This window comes from Microcaecilia unicolor, chromosome 2 (assembly GCF_901765095.1).
Source record: "Microcaecilia unicolor chromosome 2, aMicUni1.1, whole genome shotgun sequence".
Classification (NCBI taxonomy): Eukaryota; Metazoa; Chordata; class Amphibia; order Gymnophiona; family Siphonopidae; genus Microcaecilia; species Microcaecilia unicolor.
Window position 1 is genome coordinate 478,278,981 of NC_044032.1, and position 15,578 is coordinate 478,294,558.

A 15,578-nucleotide genomic window follows, 5' to 3' on the forward strand; every position below is an offset into this window, starting at 1 on the left:
TTAACAAATCCAGTTACGCTGTTCCATATAGAATTTCCTTAGCAGGTCATACATGACAATATGAGTATATACCGACTGTCATCAAACTGTTACAAGTTGCCTCCCCTTCCTCTACCCCTTGTTATGCCCCTAGTCAAAGGCCTCATTTACTAATAAGTTTTATAAGACCTTCCAAGGGCTGCTGGCTCCAGTGCTCTTATGAATGTTTAATTCATTTGATGAGGGGGATCCTGTACTGGGGACTGGTCGCTGGCAGCGATAACTGTTTTACCTAAGCCAGGCAAGGACCCCCAGCTTTGTAGCTCTTACCTACCTATATTGTTGCTGGTTCCGATTATAAGGACTTTATTAAGATTTTAGCTAATCGTTAACAACATTACCTACCAGCCCCGATATCTGAGGACCAGACTGGTTTTGTTCATGGTCGTCGGTACTTTAACAATGTGCGGAGGGTATTACATCTCATCCATAGCGCCTTGTCTAGAGAAATTCCTATGTGTTTACTATCACTAGACACAGAACAAGTGTTTGACTGGGTGCATTGGCATTTTTATTTGCAGTCCTCGATCGAATGGGCATTTGAGGCCATTTTCTTAGCCTGCTTCACTTTTTTTACGGGCTCAGGGGAGTATGGGAGTCCCTTCTTTCATTATTACCAAGTGGCACACATTAGGATTTTGGCGGGCTGGCTTGGGGGCCCCCCTAAACCATGGAAAGACCTTGACCAAACATGGCTAAGATCATCCCTTTGTGAGCGATCCCTTGACTTTTTCGCCAGCTCCTTTTGGTGGTTATTAGAGGGACCCCTCCCTTGATTCGCTGGCCTTTTTTTATGTGGAGCTGGGTCCAGGCCCAATTTTTTTTCTTTCCTCTATATGGCTATTTGTTTTGCGCCTGCTTGTACACCGGGCACACTAGATTCCAGTTATCGCTATTCGGCATGTCATGACCTCAGGGTGCTTGGGCAAATAAGGGAGGAGGGAGAGTTTCCTTTGGGGAGCTTCAGAAGGAGTATAGTCTCCCAGTTTCTCCATACATTTCAATACCAACAGCTGCAAGATTATATTACTCGTTGGGCCAAGGGTGAGTTAAGCTTGGCAGAGAGACTCATGGAATGTGCACTGGGAGCTAGAGGTGGGAAGGGGGGGATTTCCCGCCTATATAGAGCTCTTCTTTCTTATCAACACATTGTGCAGTATAGTGAGAGGTGGGAATGGGATCTAGGAGTCTCCTATGAATATCCTAGGTGGGAACATGTTTTTGAATATCTTCTTAAGGTATTGGTAGCCAGCAGCTTGATAAAGAGTAGTTTATAAACTTCTTTACCGCTGGTACTAACCCCTCAACGGCTTGTTAAAATGTTCCACCAGGGTTCTGCCCTATGCTGGAGGCAATGTGATCAAGTAGGCGATATGTTTCATATATGGTGACCCTTCTCAAAGGCACAGTTGTATTGGACTATGGTGTTGAACTTTGTTACTTGCCTCACTCAAGCTACTTATACCTTGAGGCAGATTATTGTCTTACATTTTAAACCTTAATGGGATGAAACCAGCAACTCATAAGCTAGTGACTTATGTTTTTGTGGCTAGCAAGGTAACGCTAGCGGCATCATGGAAACAATCCACACTACCTGGCCTACCAGTGATCTTGAGAAAATTGGCATATATACATCAAGGGTGTCTATTTACGAAGCTACGCTAGCGCCGACACAGCTCATTCAAAGTGAATGGGCCGTGTCGGCACTAGTGCATGGACAGCTTCTAGTGCTGCTTTATAAACCAGAGTGCAAATGAGGGGAGGTTGTACTGTTGATTTATGCTTGAAATGGGGGGGGGGGGGGGGGGGGGGGGTGGAGTTTGTAAGGAGGATGTGGAAATTAAAAAAAATAAAAGAAAAAGAAAAAAGGCTGGTCTTATGGTTTTAGAGCTTGTATGATTTTATTTATTTTGTAAACACATTTTTTAATAGGAAACAACTTGTCATCAATATTGTTATTGCAAATACCATGTATTATTTCTTTTAACATTTCCTTCACTAAATTATTGGTTTTATTTTATTTGCAGTTTCTTGAAGGAAATCCAAATGCTACTGGAAATGAGATTCAGGAAATGCTGGACCCATACACGTGTGAACTATTACAGAATAACCCAGTAGGAGTAGAGAGCTCGCATGTGAGTGGAAGGAATCCCATTTCCTGGGCTTGGACTTGGCATATTGTACATCAAATCATAGTTTTTTGTATTCACACTGAGGCATATTTTCAAAGCACTTAGCCTCCCAAAGTTCCATAGAAACCTATGGAACTTAGCCTCCCAAAGTGCTTTGAAAATATGCCTCATTGTCTCATGTTCGGTTGTGTGGAACTGTGTGTCACCTTGAAATACTAGAACCAGAGAGCAACAGTACTTACACAGAGATCTTCTAGAATCAGTGTATTAAAGAAAATAGTTCAGTAGCAATTTCCCAATAGGGCTGGCAAAATTGTGAACTGCTTTAATGCATTGGGAAAAGTGGTACAGTAAATATACTAATAAACTAACTTACTAGGTTTGCTGAGAGTTTCAGATCCCCTTAACTGTGCTTTCTCCATCAGAGAACAACTCCTGGTTAACTTCTGACCGAGATGAGGAATGAGAATGACCCCTTCCAAAGCACCCGAAAAGGAGGGCCCTTTCAGAGCTCTAGTTTAAAGAGCAGGGTCCTCTCACTCAGAACATTGACTAGGCAATGTCCCAAGAAAAAAAAGAACGTAACTTATATTTTCAGGCTATATAATTAAAAAAAATGAAAGTTTTGCAATCTCTAGTTATATTCAGCAAACTTTCTAGCAGTTATGTATCCTAATACTCTGCTATAAAAAAAAATGCCAGCCCCTGACCCTGCATACCGTACCATCATTGTGTTTATTGTAAACATGTGTTCTGTATCTGCAAATGTCTCATTCGCCCAACAATGGGTATAAGCAGAACTGGGACATTTCTCCAGAAAACTCGCCTATCAAAAAACCCCAAAACAAAACCCTATTCTGGTTTCATTTTAGTAACGGTAACATAAAGGGGTCTCCTTACAAAGATGTGCTAATGGATTAGTGTGCATTAAGTGCCCTGCAGCCCATAGGTATACAGTGGGCTGTGTGGTATTTAGTGAGCTCTAATGATTAGCATACCTTAGTAAAAGGACCCCAAACTCTCTCTAGTAGCAGGCATATTATGGAACAATACAAAACCTTAATTCAGATCCACAACCTGTACAACAAGGAGCTTAAACCACAAAAATGCAGCACTGTAAATATTGCAATGGGCTCTAGGAGAGTACTTCTCAGCACTTCCTCCAGGTTCTAGAAAAGTACTTTGCGACCCCCAATCCCTCTTTTAGAGGCACACACAGCCATCCAGGTTTTTAGGTTTCTCCGAGGACAAGCAGGCTGCTTGTTCTCACGACTGGGTTGACGTCCACGGCAGCCCCCACCAACCGGAAGAAAACTTCGCGGGCGGTCCCGCACGCAGGGCACGCCCACCGCGCATGCGCGGCCGCCTTCCTGCCCGTGCGCGACCGTTCCCGCTCAGTCTTTTCTTTTCCGCGCTGGAGAGAGCTGCGTTCGTCTCTCTCTCTGTCAGCCCCGGAAACTGGATCGCGCTTTCGCCGCGAACTTTTTCTCTTCGTGTTCTCCGTTTTTCTCTTTTTTCATAAAAAAAAAAAACAAAAAAACGCTGTACTTTGTTTTTCCCTCGTCTTTTAGCGGGGGCGTCTCGTTGCGGCCTTGCGGCCGCGTGGTCAATTTATTTTCGAGGTGTGATTTTTACCACCACCATCAACGACTTTGACTTCGCCGACGCGATTTTTCCATCGATGTCCTCGAAGGTCCCGAGTGGATTTAAAAAGTGTGGTCGGTGCAGCCGGCATATCTCGCAGACCGACACCCACGTTTGGTGCCTCCAGTGCCTCGGGCCGGAGCACTATACCAAGACGTGCACTTTGTGTCTCGGTCTCCGGAAATGGACACAAGTAGCGAGGCAAGTTCTTCGGGACTGTCTTTTTGGAACTTGCGCCGGCCCCTCGACGTCGACTTCGACGGCATCGGTATCGACGGCCGGATCTTCGGTACCGGTATCGATGTCCACGAAATCGGCACCGACGGCATCGACCCCAGGAGCACAGGTCCCGTCGGCCCACCGGCTCTCCGGAGACGGCAGGGGTGAGAGGCCGCGTGGGCAATCGGCCCCGGTCACTCCCTCTACCCAGGGCCCTCGGGACCGAATAGGATAATCCACTAAATACACCAAAGACACTAAGGTCCTCCCAAGGACTTTCACTAACTACACCTCTCCAAAAGACATTACTCGATGTGATACCCGCAAGTGAGCCTTCTCCGGAGTAGCCCCCACACTCTGGAATGCATTGCCTGAAAAGCTCCGCTTAACACAAGACTACCTCTACTTCAAGAAGCAGGTGAAAGCTTGGGTCTTCAACCAAGCCTTTAACGGAAGAAATAACTAACTTGTCAGTCTCACTCACACACACAAGGATTGACTCAGGCTGCACATACTGCAGCGGGACATGTTTATCCACTCCTACCCTAGCTGAGATAATATTTAATCATCTCTCTGACCTCATGTGCAATTTTTTTCAAATCAATCACCTTTCTAATTCTTACTCATCTGTATGCTACAACTTTGCCTTACCCTTCACTATCAATTATAATGTTCAAGTACATATTGTGTTGACATGGAAAGTAGTATACCATGTCATACTTTGTATTGTTGTGCGAATATTTTTACTGCTCTAATTGCTTTCTGTTCATATTTGAACTATTCTTACTGTACACTGCCTTGAGTGAATTCCTTCAAAAAGGCGGTAAATAAATCCTAATAAATAATAAAACCACATAACAAAAATATGATAAATGTCAGCAGAGTAGAAATGATACCATAAAAAGCAGCATGTAAGAACATTCATATAATATACGTGATGCTCACGATATCTGCACAATACAAATGACACACCTGAACAGGCAACACGTTGAAACATTCAAATAACAGATATGATGCTCATAATATCAGTACAAGACAGTGAAACATTTTAATAGGCAATGGTGGGGGGGGGGGGGAAGTGCAATTGAAACATACAGATGTGTATGGTCAATATTCAGCCAGTGGTGGTGAGAATTTTGTTTCCCCAATGCTGACTGTTATCGGCTATGTTAGACCTAAATAGTCAACATTGGGCCACGGAATATCAGTCTGCAGTTGCACCCTGTATTTATGGGTGTATGGCCATATCTGCATGCCTTTATGATTTATCTCATGCATATTCATTGTGATAATCTGAAAATGGAAGTGGCTTTTGGAAGGCATTCTCTGTTGCAGAATATATTGTCAGGTCATGGTAGATAGTTGCAGTTTTACCTGATACCTCATTGTGTTCAGTTATATAATAGTGTATATTAATAGTTCTATTTAACACATAGCTCACTTCTTGTGAAATATCTTGCTTCTCCTTTAAAAATCTCTCCATAGCTTTGTACTTCTAGTCCTGTTCTTCCCCAGCATTACATCCTGCTGACAGTTATACCTATGACGTGTCGCACACAGCCTACTCGTAGCAGCTCTCTGTTTTGAAACCTTGAACATGAAGCTCTGGGTACTTTTTCGTGTCCCCGCCCTTCTGTTCATGAAGTTCTGCTATGGCGAGACTCCCTGTAGAGAAGGGATTCTCAACTCAGTCCTCATAACACACCCAGCCAGTCAAGTTTTAAGGATATCCACCTTGAATATGCATGAGAGAAATTTACATGCACTACCTCAATTGTATGCAAATTTCTGTCTTGCATATTCATGGTGAATATCCTGACAACCTGACTGGCTGGGTGTGTCCCGAGGACTGGATTGAAAACCACTGTTCTTGAGTCTGTCCAGTGTTACCTAGGGCTGGTGTTCGATATTCAGGGTCCCAGGGCAGAAACCAAGGAGGGGCTGGTGTTAAATATTCAGGGGCCCAGAGTAGAAACTGGGGAGGAAGCCTGTGGTAGTGTGAGCAGAAGGCCTTCATAAAATACAGCCAGACAATTAAAAATAAAAGCAAAACTCGATTTATTAAACAAAAATGGAACCCTGTTACCTCAAAGGTATAGTAAAGATTAAGGTTGTTTTTGGTTTTTTTTTAGTTTGAGGCAAAAGTTCACGCAGGCCTGCAGCTGACAGGCCTCAAGCCCACAGTACAGATAGCTACTTGCAAAAATTAAATTCAACCTGCCTTGGTAGCTTATACATAAGCTGGGGAGACCTACACTGCAGGGCTTCCCTGTTCTGTTCTGCCAGAGGGTTTTTACTTTCTGCTCACTTCTCTCTGGGTGGAACTAACGGTTTTACGGTGGCTGGCAGTACCTGAGAGATCATTCTTAAGGGTGAGGGACAGTGTTCTATATACCCTCTCACAGGGCCCAAAAGCTGGACTTCAGCCTATACCTCCTTGAGTTTGAGGCAGATTTGGGCCCAGGGCAGTAGAAAGTTGCATGGATTCAGAAATCTAAGCTGTCCCCAACCCAAGCAATCTACTTCATCCCAGCTTCCGGCCCACCCTGCCCTTGCTATGCTGCAATCACCTTGACCCCCCCCCCCCCCCCAAAGAAAAATTCTAGTAAAAGTAACATGAATCATTTTCTTCTGTACTCTACTAAGACAGCAAGTGTACAGATAGCAGGACCCAAAGCAGTCAAAAAAAAAAGTAAAAGAAACAACACAGCTTATACTTAATCGTTCAACCGCCCTTAGGATTCAGCTTTGGGTTTAAAAAGCAAAATCATGTGCTTGTAAAGACTGGGTAAACGAATTAAAGCAAAGTTTTTAAAGCAAATGCCCTTAATATGTAATAATTGGTAGCCTTTGTATCACTCCATGGTGCAACCGCACCTCAAATATTGTGTTCAATTCTGGTCACTGCATCTCAAGATATAGTTAAATTTGAAAAGGTACAGAGAAGGGCAACAAAAATGATGAAGGGGATGGGACAACTTCCCTTTGAGGAAAGGCTAAAGCAATTAGGGATCTTCAGCTTGGAGAAAAGACAACTGAGAGGAGATATGATAAAGGTTTATAAAATGAATGGGGTGGAATGGGTAGACGTAAATCGCTTGTTTACTCTTTCCAAAAATCCTAGGACTAGGGGGCACGCAATTAAGCTACAAAATAGTAAATTTAAAACGAATCGGAGAAAATATTTCTTCACTCAACGTGTAATTAAATTCTGGAATTCGTTGCCAGAGAATGTAGTAAAAGCGGTTAGCAGGGTTTAAAAAAGGTTTGGATGGCTTCCTAAAGGAAAGGTCCATAGACCATTATTAAATGGACGGGGGAAAATCCACTATTTTTGGGATAAGCAGTATAGAATGTTTTTGTACTTTTTTGGGATCTTGCCAGGTATTTGTGATCTGGATTGGCCACTGTTGGAAACAGGATACCGGGCTTGATGGACCTTTGGTCTGCCCCAGTACGGCAATACTTACATATCTAGTGATAGAATATTCACATAGCAAGCAACCTGAGGCAACAGATTTATTTTCCGCTGAACATAATTTTTTTTTTGTTACATTTGTACCCCGCGCTTTCCCACTCATGGCAGGCTCAATGCGGCTTACATGGGGCAATGGAGGGTTAAGTGACTTGCACAGAGTCACAAGGAGCTGCCTGTGCCTGAAGTGGGAGTTGAACTCAGTTCTTCAGTTTCCCAGGGCCAAAGTCCACCACCCTAACCACTAGGCCACATTAACTTTGTATAAACTTTGTGGCTAATAGTGTTCTGAACTTGACACTGGACAGAACTTCTGCATGAAGGAAGCCCTTCCCTCATTATTCAATACCTCTCTGTGAAATAGTAGTAATGAAAAAAGGCAAGTGTATTTTTATAATATACCACTGCAAAACATAAAACAAAAAGAGCAAATTCCCACATCCTATCTTTTTTTCTTTTAATGTGGGCACAGGAGAAAAAAAAGATTTTAAATGCTCCCAGGTTTCAACCTAATTCATGTCTAATATGGGATATAAATATAATTAATAAATAAGTAAGTAAGTAAATAGATAGAAACTCTGAATGTTAAGCACCTGATTCTTATAACATGATATCTGTTTTAGTGGCCCATTACCAGAAGAAAAATATCTCTGCACAAATACAACAGTGCTAGGGTGTCTCTTTAACCAGCTCCTCCAAATGACACACTGATTACAATTTATAAACAAATTACTACTCTACCTATAAAAAGTTGTTCTGGTATTTATACTTTCTCTGTGTACATCCGTATGCTGCACAAGTCGGTATGTTTGAAAATATTATTGTGATTAAAAATACTACCAACAATAAAGAACCAAGTGGGTGCAGCAGCTCTTAGGTTTGTTTGCTTTGTTTTGCGTGTATGGTGATGACTGCTGTGTGAGGAAGGGGAAACAGAGACCACCCTAACTGGCTTCAACTCCCTCCCTCCCTCCCGCATATACCACCATTCATGCAGCCAGTGGTGTGATGGAGCTGGCTTGCACTGGCTCGCAAGAGCCAGTTATTAATTTTTGTGACATTTTTGTGGGCCGGTTGTTGAGACAGGACGAGCCGGTTTGCCTCTCCTCCCCCCAAGCCGCAGGGTCCCAGCACATACCTGAAGGCAGCCGCCCTGGTGGTCTAGTGGATTCTTTGGGGCAGGAAAGATCCCCAGTCTTTCCTGCCTGCTGCCACCTCTGACCCTCGCGCTACCGCATTGCTCTTTAAAAATGGCTGCTGAGACTTCCAGAGGCAGCCTCGCGACTTCTGCTGCAGTCTTATGAGGCTGCCCTTGTAAGTCTCATCAGCCATTTTAAAGAGCGAAGAGGTCTGGAATAGAGGGGTGGGGTGGAGAATGTGGGGAGGATACTTGTGCGTACAGATGTACACAGAGGAAGTATAATAAGGGAATAGCTTTTCATAGGTAGAGTAGTAATTTGTTATAAATTGTAATCGGTGTGTCATTTGGAGGGGCTGGTTATAGGGACACCCTAACTCTGATACATTGGTGCAGAGATTTATTTTTTCTTCTGGTAAAGACCTTCTAAAACAGATACCATGTTATGAGAATCAGGTGCTCAGCATTCAGAATTTCTATTTATTTATTTATGTAATTTTATCCCACATTTAAACATGAATTAGTTTGGAACCTGGGAACATTAAAAAAAATTTTTTTTCCTGGAGAGAGTAATGCATTGCCCCCCCTCCCCAAGGCTCTCTCCCCTGGTATAGCCAGCTCGGCAATTTGGGGGGGGGGGCAGGGACTCCCAGTCCACCTCTGCACCCCCCTCCTCAAATTGCAGGGCTAGTTATACCCAGGGAGAGAGCCTGTTGTTAAAAAATTTACCAGCACACCACTGTATCCGGCCCTGGATGTCCTCCCTGCACATACCTCAGATTATCCTGGTGGTCTAGTGGCTTCGGGGCAGGAAAGGTCCCCACGCTTTTCTGTCCGCTGCTCTGATCCTCTCATCACCACTTGTTTAAAATGGCTGCCGAGACTTCAAGCTATCTTGGAGTCTCAGTGGCCATTTTAAACAAGCGGCGAGAGGATCAGCGGCAGTGGGCAGGAAAGCATGGGGTCTTTTCCTGCCCTGAACCATGCCACTAGACCACCAGGTTAATCTGAGGTATGTGCGAGGAGGGAAATCAAAGCTATGTTAGTTTTACAGTTCTGCGGGAACCCTGCGGTCCTGGAGGGGTCCCTGCAGGATTTCTGCTATCCCTGTTCCCGTGCAGCTCTCTACAGGGCAGTTGCCCTGTTTGCCACCCCTTAAAGCCAACCATGGTGTTCCTGTTGCTGAGCTGTAGTTCTTTGATAGTAAGCAGTGTTGCTTTCAGTGATCTCAAGCACTACCTGTGTTTTGCTTTTATCACCCTGACCCCCTGGAGGAAAAGGCATTGGGATAGTGTTGCAAGGTTTGCCTTTTTTACTTGGAGTTGCTGCTGGAGAATCGAGTTATCCTAAAGCATACTTTATTTTTTTTTTTCAATCGATTCCCGTCATAGATGCTAAATAAGAAAATCTCTTTTGAAAATGGGGCTTAGATGGTATCTTCAGGTCCTTTGTTTCGGGCTTTGGGCAAGGGTTTTTTTTTTTTTTTCTTCTACTGCTTTTCACTTCTTCAATGACAGATAAGAATTCTCTTGCCATAATGCAAACCACCTAATCATTTCTGTGACAATGATTTTTTTTTGTGCTGTAGTTTCCTAATTCAGTGTGTATGCATATTGTTTTTTTCCCCCACCAGGTGAAAAATGTCTGTGAGTGCAGAAGTAGACTGATTGGAGAATTCTGGAAAACTCACATGAAAGCAAAGAGATGCCCACACTGCAAGTAGGTAACTTTTTGTGTTTCCCAGTAGTCAGGCACTGGTGGTTGGGGGAATGTAACTAGGCAATAGCATTACCAAAAAAATTGGGGAGAAACTGTGGCAGCATACATTTCGGAGCAGTGTTGCCATTAAAGTCCAGTGAACTCATGGCCAATCTTTATTCCCACCATCCTGCTTCTTGACTGTTACTGCAGTGTGGTTATATCTGAGATCTGACTGTCATCAATTAGTTGTATTAAGCAGCATAATGGACAGAGCTGTCTGGCTCTGCAGAGCCCCACTGCTGTCATTTTTCATGTTGGACCAAATGGTGATTTTCCTGAATCACTGTATTGTGAAGTCACAAGTACCTGGCAGAAACCCATATCTTGGCAACGCTCCACAAATCCCAGGGCAAGCAGTTTCTTCCCATGTCTGCCTCAATAGCAGACTACGGACATTTCCTCCAGGAATTTGTCCAAACCTTTTTTAAACCCAGATACTCTAACTGCTCCGGCAAAGAGTTCCAGAGCTTAACTGTGCGTTGAGTGAAAAAATATTTCCTCCTATTTGTTTTAAAAGTATTTCCATGTAACTTCCTTGAGCGTCCCCTAATCTTTGTACTTTTGGAAAGAGTAAAAAATCAATTTACTTCTACTCGGTCTACACCACTCAGGATTTTGTAGACCTCAATCATATCTCCCCTCATCCGTCTGTTTTCCAAGCTGAAGAGCCCTAACCTCTTTAGCCTTTCTTCATTTTAGTCTCTCTTCTTTGAAACTTTTCTAATTCTGCTATATCTTTTTGAGGTACGGCGACCAGATCTGAACGCAATACTCAAGGTGCGGACGCACCGTGGTGTCTCGTCTTCCGCCGGGACCAACGTGCGCCGGCTCGCTGCTGGCGCCGGTGGACCGGGGGGCCCGGGGCCGCCAGGAATGGCCGGCCTTCGCCGCGGGTCCTCCGGTGGCCGGCTATCACCAGCCAGTAGGGAGAGGAGGCATTACCTTTAGTCCGGCTGCCGAGGATCGCCGGTTGCTCCCGCCTTGTTCCTGCCGATGGCCGGCTTTCCAGTTCCGGTATGGAATCCCGGCAACATGGCGCCGGCGGAGGATAGCCGGCGTCTCTTCCGGTTGCGGGGCCGAGCAGGGGAAGCGGTGACTAGCGTCACCTTGGATTGGCTACGTAAGGCTAAACCGCAGGAAGCACCAGCTGGGGCCCCGCGCTAATGAGAAGGCCTACTTAAGGAACACCACTCCTCCTGACCAGTGCTTTGGCTTCTCGTTCCTGAGAGCTCCGCATCGTTGGATGGAACTCTGTATCTTGCTATCGGACTTTGCCTGCCTCGACCATTGCCTGCTACTGATTCTCCTTGACCGCTGCCTGCCTCGACCACTGCCTGCTACTGATTCTCCTTGACCGCTGCCTACCTCGACCATTGCCTGCTACTGTTTCTTCTTGACCACGGCCTGCTACTGATTCTCCTAGACCGCTGTCTGCTTCTTCCAAAAGCCCTGTCCGCCCCCTGTTCCCGAAGCCCTGTAGGCTGCCCGCACCTAGAGGCTCAACTTCCAGGGGACGGCGGCCTTCCCAGGCGAAGAGTGGGGGTGGGTCGGCTGTCCTCTGGAGAAGGAGGGGTTTACTCCGCCATCTTCGGCCGGATCCAAGAGCTCACACCAGCAAGCTGCTCATCCTTTGGCGGAGCAAGACAGTAAGCCGAAGCCATGAGCTCGCCGACTCCACCTGACTTGAGGGACCTGGCGAGGATCCTGCGGCAGCAGCAGGAGCAACTGAATGCCCTCTCAGGGGCCTTCCAGAATGTGTGTTCCCAGATCAACTCCAGGCAGGCGCAGGCTCTACCAGCGAGTCCCCGTGTGAGTGCCACCTTTTCGGGCCCCCGCTTTCCTGAGCCTAGCCGGTTCAACGGGACCCCCCGAGAACTGCCGGGGATTCCTGAACCAATGCAATCTGTACTTTGAGATGCAGTCGGAAGCCTTCACCTCGGACCGAATGAAGGTCTTCTATGTGATCTCCCTACTCACCGGGTCGGCCTTGGCATGGGCTTCACCCCTTTGTGAACACCGGGACCCCATTCTCACGGACTTTGAGGAATTCCAGCGCCGATTCCGGCTCGTCTTTGATGTTCCTGGAAGACCGTCCTCCGCTTCCTCGGAACTCCTGCGGATTCAGCAGGGGCCCGGGACCGTGGGCGAGTACGCCGTGCGTTTCCGCACCTTAGCCTCAGAACTGCGGTGGAACTCTGAGGCCCTGTCTGCGATCTTCTGGCAAGGATTACAGGGTCGCATCAAGGACGAACTGGCCGGACGGGACCTTCCCCCCACCTTGGATGCCTTGATCACGCTCTGTACCCGGATTGATACACGCTTCCGGGAGAGGGCCCGGGAACGGGCCGAACAGCACAGGACGGCGGGTCCTGGGCCGCGACCACTGAGGGTTCCTTCACCTCGAGACACTTCCGCTGGGCCGGGCAGTGTCTCGGAGGAGCCCATGCTCGTGGGCCGGCAGCGATTGGCTGCCTCAGAGCGGAACCGTCGACGTCGGAATAACCTGTGTTTCTACTGTGGGGAAGCGGGACACTTGATTCAGGCGTGTCCTACGCGACCGGCAGGAAACGCCGAACCCAAGGCCCCTTGAGGGGGCTGGTCTTGGGTCACTCGGGGCCCCCTCCCGACGATTTGTTCACTATACCAGTGACTCTCCAGTGGCAAGACCATTTGATCCAGACCCAGGCCCTGTTGGACTCAGGGGCTGGGGGAAACTTTATTAGTTTGGAACTGTTTGAACAATGGCGACTACCGGCGCAGAATTGCAACCCGGCGGTGCAGGTGACGTCCATTCAGGGGACAGTACTGCCCAATCCCATCTCTCGACTCACTCCGCCGGTCGAGCTAAGAGTAGCTCAGCAGCACCAGGAGAAGATCCAATTCCTGATAATGCCTAAGTCCATTCATCCCCTGGTGTTGGGCCTGCCCTGGCTACGCCGCCATTCACCCCTGATTGATTGGACGTCGGGGCACATACGAGGCTGGGGGAAGTATTGCTCGGAGCATTGTCTGACCCCGGAAAGGAGCCCCTGCTCGGTGCTGGCAACCACCCCCGGGAAGACTGCTGGCCTGCAAGGCGACACTACCTAAGGAATACCAGGCTTACGCCGATGTCTTTAACCCGGTAGAGGCGGACAGGTTGCCCCCGCACAGGCATTTTGATTGTGCTATTAATCTCCTGCCGGACCGGATGCCACCTCCCGGGAGACTGTATACCCTCTCCCCGGGTGAATCAGCGGCCATGCAGGCCTATGTTCAGGAAAACCTAGAGAAGGGATTCATCCGAGCATCGTCCTCCCTGGCGGGAGCAGGATTCTTCTTTGTCAGCAAGAAAGACGGAACCCTCAGGCCCTGTATCGATTACCGGGCCCTGAACGCCATCACGGTTAAGGACCCGGTACCCGTTGCCCTTAATTCCAGAGCTATTTGACAGACTCCAGGGAGCCCGGGTATTCACGAAGCTGGACCTGAGAGGAGCGTATAACCTTATACGGATTCGACGGGGTGATGAGTGGAAAACCGCGTTCAATACTCACGAGGGGCATTTCGAGTACTTGGTCATGCCCTTCGGATTATGCAATACCCCGGCGGTTTTCCAAAAGTCACGTGTTTCAGGATCTCCTCTACTCATTTGTTATTGTTTACTTAGACGACATCCTGGTGTTTTCCCGGTCTCCACAGGAACATGTGGACCATGTAACCGAGGTCCTCAGACGCCTAAGGCAACACCGGTTATATGCCAAGTTAAGCAAGTGCGTATTTCACCAGGTAGTGGTGCCCTTCTTGGGCTATATCATTTCCGGGCATGGGTTCCAAATGGACCCGGACAAAGGGAGAGCGATTCGGGATTGGCCGCAGCCGATGAACTTAAAGGCTCTACAAAGATTTTTGGGCTTTGCCAACTATTATCGCCAGTTCATCGAGCACTACTCCCTGGTCACGGCTCCCTTGACAGCTCTCACCCGGAAGGGAGCGGATGTACAGCACTGGCCAGACCTGGCGTTGGAGGCATTTGTTGCTCTGAAAAAGGCTTTCCTGTCGGCTCCCATCCTCCGAAGTCCAGACCCTAGTAAACCTTTCGTGGTGGAGGTGGACGCTTTGGCCGTGGGGGCCGGGGCCATTCTCTCTCAAGTCACTTCCTCGGGGAAACGACTGCCGTGCTTTTTCTTCTCACGAAAGTTCTCCCCCGCCGAAAGGAACTACACCGTGGGGGATCGGGAGCTCCTGGCCCTCAAGCTGGCCCTGCAAGAATGGAGGTACCTGCTGGAGGGCGCCGAACATATTTTCACAGTAATAACTGACCACAAGAACCTGCTGTATCTCCAAGGAGCCAAGAGGCTCAATCCACGACAGGCGCAGTGGTCTTTATTCTTTGCCAGATTCCAGTTTCGCCTGATGTTCCGGCCCGCGGAAAAGAACATTCTTGCCGACGCCCTCTCCCGGGCGTTTCAGGCCCCCGAGGAGCCTGAGGACTCGCAGCCTATGTTGAACCCGGAATGTCTGCCAGCAATGCCTACGGCCTTGGTACCTACCAGAACGCTGGTACCTCGCCAAGACCGGAGGAGAGCGATGCACTGGGCCCACTCGTCAGCGTTTGCGGGGCATTTTGGGTTCCATAAAACGTTGCACTTACTCGCACGACAGTACCACTGGCCACGGATGGCACAGGACGTGCTTCACTTTGTGTCTTCCTGCCGCGTTTGCGCCCAGACCAAGTCTACGGTAGGGTGGCCGTGGGGGGAACTCCAGCCCTTGCCGGTGCCACAAGGCCCCTGGGAGGAACTTTCCATGGACTTCATCACCGATTTACCTCGCTCCCAGGGGCATACGGTCATTTGGGTGGTAGTGGACCGGTTTTCCAGAATGGCCCACTTCATTCCCCTGAAGGGACTTTCCTCAGCAGCCACGCTGGCCACTTGCTTCGTCCAACACATCTTCCGCCTGCACAGGCTCCCTGTACGGATCATCAGCGACCGGGGTACCCAATTCACCTCCCGGTTCTGGAAGGCGTTATGTGCCGCCTTAGGAGTCAAGGCCCATTTCTCGTCCGCCTACCATCCTCAGACAAACGGGATGGTGGAACGTATTAACCAGACCCTGAAGGGGTTCCTCCGAGCCTTTGTGAACAACCGCCAGGATAACTGGGTGACACTCCTTCCCTGGGCAGAGT

General features: G+C 47.8%; 1 protein-coding gene across 1 annotated transcript in view; it reads left to right on the forward strand.

Annotated features, from left to right (window-relative positions):
• The window catches only part of POLR1A (RNA polymerase I subunit A), a 267,806-nt gene that overhangs the window by 24,601 nt on the left and 227,627 nt on the right, over positions 1-15,578 (forward strand). The window contains exons 4-5 of the mRNA XM_030191063.1: positions 2,067-2,174; positions 10,281-10,366. Coding sequence (XP_030046923.1) covers positions 2,067-2,174; positions 10,281-10,366 — 194 coding nt within the window. The remainder of the gene's footprint in view (positions 1-2,066; positions 2,175-10,280; positions 10,367-15,578) is intronic.